General features: G+C 38.9%; 1 protein-coding gene across 10 annotated transcripts in view; it reads left to right on the top strand.

Moving 5' to 3' along the window:
- LOC144960586 (uncharacterized) overlaps nucleotides 1-10000 on the top strand; it is a 211105-nt gene that overhangs the window by 102896 nt on the left and 98209 nt on the right. For all 10 annotated transcript variants that reach the window (XM_078893808.1, XM_078893815.1, XM_078893812.1 and 7 more), the window contains one exon: nucleotides 982-1080. In XM_078893808.1, the coding sequence (XP_078749934.1) occupies nucleotides 982-1080 (99 nt within the window). The remainder of the gene's footprint in view (nucleotides 1-981; nucleotides 1081-10000) is intronic.

Here is a 10000-nt window from a genome sequence, read left to right as displayed (position 1 = left end):
ATCCGGAAGTATAACGGACCAACACACAAACCTGTGTGTATCCATGAACGTTTATAGTCGGGTTAATACAGTTCAGTGAGCATTACTCATAAACGCGGATGGCAAAAAAACAATAACAAAGACTTGAGTGACGTCATCTTCGAACTATCTATATTTTCGAACAAGCGCTCAAATAATTATTCTTTTCTAAATAGATAAAAAGGAGGAAGAGGAGTAAATGGTGAGGTAGAAGAAGAAGGTGGATGAGAAGAATGGGGTAAAAAAGGCGGAGGAGGGGAGGGGGGGGGGGGCGCTTCTGTTTGTAGTCTATCATTAACCCTCTCCTTACCAGCCATTTTTAGAATTCCCCCCCCGAAAATTCGCAACCCACCGAAAACAAAAATAGATTTTTCTTACTCGAACAAAAAGGTAACAAGTGCTTTCTATATATAGAATGTTGTTCAGCAAAATGATGTCTATCTACAACACAGTGTTTTGTATTTATTATAGCTGTAACCAAAGCATTTCTTTACATTTTGTGATGGACAAGAGAAATCAGAATGAGAAAATTGTTGTTTGTGTCGTAATGAATGTGACGAATTTTCTATAGTTGGTAAGGAGAGGGTTAAAGAAACAAAAAAAAAAATAAAAAAAAAATAAAATAAAAAAAAAAAAAAAAAAAAAAATAACGACCTTACCGAATTATTCATAAGGGAAACAACCGTGAAGTTCTAGGTATTTTGTAAAATTTATCGAGTTACCTCCCTTTGATAAATATATTTGTATTTTTTTTTTATTACTTCGAATTTTATTATTTCTTTTTGTTTTGTTTTGATTTTTTAAAAAGAAAATTCTTTCTTCTTGTTTCGTTCTCTTTTTATGTTTTTATTTCTTTTTCTTTTTTTTTCTAACTCTTTAAACGAATTTTTTTTTGATCAGGTAGACAGGAAGGGAGATATAATTTCATTCTTATTTATTGTTATTTGTTGTTTGTTGTTTCAGCGGGAACCTGAAATCGACACACCATCGGAAGTTGCCAGAATATTCGATCTCGCCGACTCTGAGCCCAGTCACCAGACCTCGAGACAGAGTTCTAAACAGGTGTGTACATAATGTGTTTGTGTGTGTGTAGTGGGTGTGTAAATGTGAATGTGTGTCTGTGTATGTGTGTTTGTCTGTGTGACACATCATCGGAAGTTGCCAGAATATTCGATCTCGACGACTCTGAGCCCAGTCACCAGACCTCGAGACAGATTTCTGAACAGGTGTGTACATAATGTGTGTGTGTGTGTGTGTATGTCTGTGTGTGTTTGTGTGTCTGTGTGTGTATGAGTGTGTGTGTGTGTCTGGTTTGTGTGTGTGTGTCTGTGTGTGTGTATATGAGTGTGTGTGTATGAGTGTGTGTGTATGAGTGTGTGTATGTATGTGTGTGTGTGCGTGTGTGTGTATGAGTGTGTGTGTGTGTCTGTGTGTGTGTCTGTGTGTGTATGAGTGTGTGTGTGTGTGTATGTGTGTATGTGTGTGTATGTGTGTGCATGTGTGTGTGGTGTGTGTGTGTGTGTATGAGTGTGTGTGTATGTATATGTGTGTATGTGTGTGTATGTGTGTGTGTATGTATGTGTGTGTGTGTGTGAGGGCGCATAGCGGCTGAATCCTATGAATAGGCTCTAAACTCACATTCTCTCATCGTACCCATTGTAAAATATATATGTGACCCCTCGTCTCAAAACGGTATTATGTCGGGATGGACCAGATGCTAAAAAGTCAAATTATAGTCAAACTGGTCAAAAATATGAAACGTTGGTATTTAGCCCAGTAAAATATGATATTCCTTCTCCTCTATAAAGCATATAAACTCAACTTAAGTCTGATATTTCTGGCTATAAATCCCATTTTCAGCATCTTAATCATCCCGACTTAATACCGTTTTGAGACGAGGGCTCGAACCCATGATCTGATCTTACTGATACGACAACTTCGCCTGGTCGTGAGAGGGACCTTATTATGCAGTCGCCGATGCCCATCCACCTCTACCGAGCCCACATCCATCGCCGGGAAATTAGCATTATCTGTTGTCTTCGGGCAGCGTGGCTCAGCGGTACGGTCTTTACTTCCTACCCGAAAGGTACCGAGTTCAATCACCTGCTGCCGCTGCGCTGTGTGGCCTTGCCCTAGCTCACTTTGCGGCGCTGCTCTGCGGCTGACGCCTGGGTAATTCCAGTCTTCCTTTGGAATAGACCCTAAAGACAATTTCTCCCTTGGTGATGAATTAAGGGAATTTTATTTATTTATTTATTGTAATACTCACTTTACTTTCTATTATTATCAACAAAAGTGCCTGCTCCACTCACTTTTCTGAATCTAAAGACTTGAGCTTTTAAAAAACGAGCTTTTTTATATAGCGCAATATCCACTAAACGTGCTCAAAGCGCTTTACAAGGGGTCCCTGGCCAACAGCAACACATAACATGTAGGACGAGACATGACGCCTGTCAGGCGATATTACACATTTTTGGGACAGAGACAACGCTAAAAACGGCCAGGTACTCATTTTACACCTGAGTACGGTGAGAGAATGTGAGTAAAGAGCTTTCTCCATGGACTCAACTATGCGACAAGCGAGGCTCGAACCCAGGACCTTCCGATCCAAAAGCGAGTGTCATACCACTAGACCACATGGCCGCATCTAAACAGTCGTTAGCGTTATAGTGGAGAATTTATACAATTTCTTATATTATTTTAAAAATAAATGTGAAAGCTCCTTCGTAATAGGCTTTAACAGTCGTGACGTCACTTCCCTCGTAATGACGCATAGTAACTTAGTAACTGGTTCTAAACTATCGGAACAATGGCGGACACCCTTATGAAATATTTCTCCGACGAGCATAAAATGAAAGTGTATCCAGAGGAGAAAAAAAAAACTTAATAAATCTGATCATGTTTTGACTTTTACACATTCTGATTACAATATGACACGTGAAAAAGTTCTAGCCAGCATGAAGAATAAAAATAATTCCGATTTTCTTTGTTTAGAACCAAGCTGCTGGTTGCTGGGCGGACGTTACATTAGTTTATTGAATCCTATTATTGTTATATAATTGGATTTAATAGACTGATGTCACGTCGCCCAGCAACGGCGAGCAGCTTGGTTCTAAACAAAGAAAATCGGTACTATTTATTCTTCATGCTGGCTATAACTTTTTCACATGTCATGTGATCAGAATGTATAAAAGTCAAAACATGATCAGATTTATAATGGGGTTTTTTCTCCTAGATACACTTTTATGCTCGTCGGAGAAGTATTTATTCATAAGGGCGTCCTCCATTGTTCCGATAGTTTAGAACCAGTTACTAAGGGAGACCTTCCATAAGCTACTACATCCCAAGTATTCTTGTTCTAGTAGGGGGTTTGGGAGGGGGGGGAACTTTTTTTAAAAAGTCTCCCCCCTCCCATACCCCCTACTAGAAGTTCTAGTGTAGGGGGTTTGGGAGGGGGGAGACTTTAAAAAAGTTTTCCCCCTCCCAAACCCCCTACTAGAACAAGAATACTTGGGATCTCATCTCATGTAGTTCCATATCTGAAGCAGACGTCGGAGGTCATCTTCCGCCAAGCTGATCTATCTCTTGCCAGTTCTATTAAAGCAGCGCCACCTTTCTCAGCTTCATCTGTCCAAGTTCTTATCCCTTTCAAATACGTTATTCTTTGTCTTCCTCTTATTCTTTTTCCATTCATCTTTCCAGTCAAGGCGAGTATTTCCAAACCAGGGTGGCGGATAATGTGTCCTAAAAATTCCATTTGGCGTTTGATGATTTTTGTTATCAGTGATCTTTTTCTGTTTGCCATTTCTAAAATTTCTTCATTTCTTTTCCTTTCCATCCATGACACCCTCATCATTCTTCTGTAAAACCACATTTCCACTGCCTCCAGTCTTTTAACCATGGTCTTGTTTATGGTCCAGCTCTCACAACCATATAGCAGCACAGACAGTACATAGCAATCCAGGACTTTGATTTTTGTTTTCATGCTAATATTCCTGTTTTTCATAATGTATGCAGCTGGTTGAATGCATTCTTCGCCATACCTATTCTTTTCTTTATTTCACAATCTGATTTTCCATTGGATGTTACATTGAAGCCTAAATATTTGAAACATTCAACTTGTTGTATTGTTTGTCCTCTGCTTGTTATTACACAGGCTGGTGGGTTATTATTTTTAGATACCGTCATACATTCTGTTTTAGATATATTCAGTTCCAGTCCCATATTTTCACTACTCCTGACTACAACATCCAGTAATTCTTGTAGTTCATGTTCAGATTCTGCCAGTAGAACCGTATCATCTGCATACCTCAGATTTGTTACATTCTTTCCTCCAATACACACCCCCTTCTTATGTTCGATATCTCTTAATATCATTTCACTATAGAGGTTGAATAAATCTGGAGACAAAACACACCCCTGCCTAACTCCTCTTCTAATAGGTGTAAAACTGCTTAGTTCGTTGTCAACACGCATTGCTGCTTCTTGTTCCCAGTACAAATTCCGTAATATTCTTAAATCTTTACCATCAATGTCCAAGGATGATAGAATTTTGAATAGTTTTTCGTGTTGTACTTTATCAAAGGCTTTTGAATAGTCGATGAAACACATATACAGATCTTTATTTACTTCAATACATCTTTCCATCAGCATTGATAATGTGAATATTCCATTTCTGGTACCCTTGTCCTCAACAAACCAAATTGCATCTCACCAATTTCAGGTCGTATTTTATTTCTTATTCTTAGTAAAATTATCTTCAAAAGAATTTTTGTGAGGTGGCTCATTAGGCTAATAGTTCTGTGTTGTTCACAATCAACTGCCCCTGGCTTTTTTGGTAGTGCTATAAAAATGGATCGTTTCATATCAGTTGGCATTTTTCCTGTGTCATACACTTGATTTAGAAGGTTTGTGATGAATTCAATCCCCCATTCACCCAGGCCAGTCAAGGCTTCAATTGTTATGGCATCAGGTCCTGCAGCTTTTCCATTTTTCATGCTTTTCATGACGTTCCTAACTTCATCTTTCATTATAGAAGGCCCTTCCAGTTCTTTTATCATAGGCATTTCTCCTCGATTATCAAAGAAAAGTTCTTCAATATATTCTGACCATCTGTTTAGAATGCAGTCTTTGTCCATGATGGTGTTTCCACGCTTGTCTTTGATGCATCCACTTTTAGCACCTGATTTAGTTTTGTTTGTCACTTCTTTGATTTTCTGATGGAAGAATTTGCCATTTTTTTCTTTGCAGGACATTATATAGTGACATTGTTCATTTATCCAGTCTTCTTTAGCTTCGTTGCATTTTCTTTTTATCTGCCTGTTCAGAGTCTTGTATTTTTCTTCCTGATTTTTGGCCTTTCTTCTCTCATTCATTAGTTCTAATATCTCTGGAGTAATCCATTTCTTCTTCTGCAACTTAAGTGTGGTTGGAACATTTTCTTCTAATGATGCAGCAACACTGTCTTTAAACTGCTCATATTTCTCTTCTATATCTGTTAGTTCTCCAAGCACTTCAAACTTGTTTCTTACTGATAGTTCAAATTTTTCTTGTATCTTCTGTTCCTCCCGGAGAATGTCTAGTTGGTATTTAGGTTTAGCCTTTGCTCTTTTGCAGATTTTCAATTTAACTCGTATGGGGCATAGCACAGGTATATGATCGCTGTTACAGTCAGCCCCCGGCATAGATTTGGCATACAAAACCGAGTTTCGGAAACGTTTGCTGATGAGTATGTAATCTATTTGGGTTTTCTCTCACTCCATCTCCAGGACTTTTCCATGTCCACTTCCTTCTATTGTGGTTTGTTGACCAAGTATTTGTGATTGTCAGATCATGTTGACGGCACCATTGAATAAGACGATCACCTCTGTCATTTTTGTCTCCCAGACCATGTGGGCCCACAATATCTTCTATTCTTTCTCGGCCCACCTTGGCATTAAAATCGCCCATGATGAGTTTTATGTCTGAAGACTTAAACTGATGCATTGCTTTATCTATTTGTTGATAGAAATTTTCCACTTCTTCATCGTCGTGACTGGTGGTTGGGGCGTATATTTGTAAAATATCAAAATCAAAAGGTTTTGCTTGTAGTTTGATTGCCATTACTCTGTCTGATATGGGCCAGAATCCTTTGACTGCTCGCGCCGTTTTATTATCTAGTATAATTCCAACTCCCCTTTGGTGTTCTCCTCCTCCTGAGTATATAATTTTACAGTCATCATAATTAAGTTCTCCTGCTCCTTTCCATCTAACTTCTGATAATCCTAAAACATTGATATTCAATCTCTTCATTTCCATAACTACATTTGCTAATTTTCCTTTCTGGTACAGACTTCTTACATTCCATGTTGCTGTTCGTAATGTTTGGTGGTGCACAGTAGCTGGATGACGGTCGAGAGTCACCTGTTCACCTGCATGACTATCTCTACCGGACGAGGCTGTAATCGAGTTGCTCGAAAAACATCCATTGACGTCGTTGACTAGATTCGCTTGGACGGACATCATGACGATCTTGGGATGATACGTCAGTGGTTTCCCGTTGCCTTCTGACGGATTTTTATCTGGTTTACTCCATAGCCTTTTGACCTCCCGGTCATAACCCACAAGGCAGTGGGAGCATTTGGCAGGTTTTAAGGCGCCTCCCATTCACCTTGATAGTCCCTTCATAGAGTATATGAGGCATTTTGTATGTGTAGCTGTGCTGCCAGACTACCCAACCTCACTCTCCACGACTATCGCCAGTTGGTCCGCGGCTTTACAGCTAACCTATAGATCAGGATCTGTAGGCCGTTCCACGATCCGCCACCTGTGGACGCGCTGGGTTGGGGATGGTCGCCCCAGCTGTACCCAGTACTTGGGATGTAGTAGCTTATTAAAGGTCTCCCGTTACTAAGTTACTTTGCGTCTTTACTTAGGAAGTGACGTCACGACTGCTGAAGCCTATTACCACATTCCGTTTCTCCACACTAACCTTGACCTCAATTCCACAGCCAATTAGACCTGGCGGCAGTAAGAAAAAATCCACAGTGCCGACATTTGTGATTAAAACAAAACCCAGTTTGGTGAGAAACAAACCAAAAACAAATTGTAGAGTTACCCCCCCCCCCCCTCCCCCATTACCTTATCGTATTTCCCCACCCCTACCCTTTTTTTTCCACACACCCCCCTCCCCCCTGTTTTCCTTTTTTATTTTTACTTGTATTCGTTTTTTTTAAATTTAAATGTTCAGACATCCGAATTTCGGGGATAAAAGGGTTTTTTTCTCTTGGTATTAGGAGTTGAAAATAACACATACACACATAGACACACACACACACACACACAAATATATATATATATATATAATATATATATATATATATATATATATATTATTTTAATATTTACCACAACGTTGGAGTCAGTCTACATCGATGTTTCGACCTAATCAGCCATCGTCAGAACTGTGTGTTAACAAACCAGACTCATGTAACACACATTCCTGACGATGGCTGATTAGGCCTGAAACATCGATGTAGACTCACTCCAACATTGTGGTAAATATCAAAATAATAATTCGCTCCATTGCTACATGTCGAGCACTATCCGTACCATATGTGTATCAAACACGATTCAATATATATATATATATATATATATATATATATATATATATATATATATATATATATATATATATATATATATATATATATATCACATATATTGAAATTTTTCCTTTAACTCTCTCCTTACCAGCCATTTTCAGGATTTTCCCCAAAACCTCACACCCAACTAACACAAAAATATATCATTTATCACTCAAACATGATAGCAGTAAGTTCTTGCCATACATGATTTCTTTAGCAAAACATGATGAGAGTTGTATCCCTTACTTTTTATATTCCCATCCCCCACCCCTCCATGTATATATATATTATGATATTTAAGTCTTTCTATATGTATATTTTATTTTTATTTATTTATTTATTTATTTATTTATTTATTTATTTATTTATTTATTTATTTATTTTGTATACAAATGTGTAGAAACTGATATTTGTTGTTTCCTTTTAAAGTATTTTCCGATTCTTTCCTCGGCGGTTAACACTTTTTGTTTACTTGAAAAAGGCCAAAGGCCGAAACGTCGTTCGTTTTGTGTTGTCCCCTTATTATTTATGAGTCACATTTACTCCATTTATCATTCTAAACACGTCTGGTTGTTTTGTTTGTTATATTTTTGCTGATTATTTGTATTTCTTTGTTTTCCTTCATTGATATTTTTATATGTTCATGTATTTTGATGTTAGGTTCATTTTTCATTTCTATTGTTTGTTATGATCTAGGTTTTCCTATAATTTATCTATAGTCACTTACTTTATTGTATTTTCTGTTGTTCTGGATGATGATAAAATGGGACAACTTTCTCTATACATACACACTCACACACACACACACACACACACACACACATATATATATATATATACATATATATATATATATATATCTTCTCCTCTCTCTCTCTCTCTCTCTCTCTCTCGCTCTCTCCATCTGCCCCGCCTCTCTAATTCTTTTTCTCCCTCTCCATCTCCATCCTCTCTCTCCATCTCTCCATACCTCTCTCTCTCTCTCTCTCTCTCTCTCTCTCTCTCTTTCTTTCTTTCTTTCGTTCTTCTTTCGTTCTTCTTCTTCTTCTTCTTCTTCTTCTTCTTCTTCTTCTTCTTCTTCTTCTTCTTCTTCTTCTTCTTCTTCTTCTTCTTCTTCTTCTTCTTCTTCTTCTTTTTCCATTTCTCCTTCGTCCTCTCCCCCTCCATCATCCACCCCCGCCCCTCCCCCCCCCCCCACCTCTTCTATCCCACCCCCCCCCCCACCTCTTCCATCCCATTCCCTCTATGTCACTCCATCCCCCTAACAATTCTTCCAAGAGGCCCATTCTTCTTTTTCTTCTCCTTCGTTTTCTTCTCCGTCATCCACCCCCCCCCCCGGCCACCTCTTCTATCCCACCCCCCCCCCACCCCCATGTCACTCCATCCCCCTAACAATTCCAAGAGGCCCATAAAACCTAATCCATAATCGATACCAACACCGATAATAATTTGGCCATTATCGATTTATCCGGCCCGATATTCAATCCAATTTCTATTCACACATACACACAACTCCCCCCCCCCCCTTCCTCCTCTAACCCCTCTCACTGTTCCCCCCACTACTACCCATACCCATAGCCTAAAGCAGATGTTATGCTATTGGCTAAGAAACTCACAACATTGCCATCCGGAAGTATAACGGACCAACACACAAAACTCTGTGTAACCTTGAACGTTTATAGTCTGGATAATACATTTAAGTGAGAATTCCTCATAAACGTGGATGGCAAAAAAAACTTTAACAAAGACCTGAGTGACGTCAACTTCATTCTATCTATATAGCCAATTTCAATTCATGCTTGTCACTTGACCCTATCGGCCTCACAGATTATGAGCATTATTCACACTATGATGACAGGCGATTGAAAGAACGTGTCCAGAGCTGTGAAGAGCTGTAATGCAACAGGGAATAAAAGCGTGACGTCAAAAAACTGGTTCCTATCTTATTGGAAGTGTAAAAACTGGATGCATACCTTGTGTAAATGGCCTTTTTGTATTCAGAGCGAAGTCCCAGGTTTAAGAGATGTTTGGCCAAGATGAGGGTCGTTTAAAAAGATCGATATTTGAAGGACAAGTTTTCTGGCTAAATTTTAAAATATGGGGTTTTTCCAGAGTACGGCAGTATAGATAGAACGAAGATGACGTCACTCTGATCTTTGTTATTGTTTTTTTTTTTTTTTTTTTTTTTTTTTTTTTTTTTGCCATCCACGTACAGGCCTATCTGTTGTCACTCTCGTTACACAAAATATACGCCTTCTTTCTCCCGAAATCTACCCCCCTCCCTCCCTCCCCCCCCCCCCCTCTCTCTCTCTCTCTCTCTCTCTCTCTCTCTCTCTCTCTCTCTCTTTCTCTCT

The sequence above is a fragment of the Berghia stephanieae genome, chromosome 15 (assembly GCF_034508935.2).
Source record: "Berghia stephanieae isolate SIO BIC M18660-M18661 chromosome 15, UCSD_Bste_1.3, whole genome shotgun sequence".
NCBI lineage: Eukaryota > Metazoa > Mollusca > Gastropoda > Nudibranchia > Aeolidiidae > Berghia > Berghia stephanieae.
Note: the sequence above shows the minus strand (reverse complement) of the source record. Positions and strands in the feature narration are given on the sequence as shown.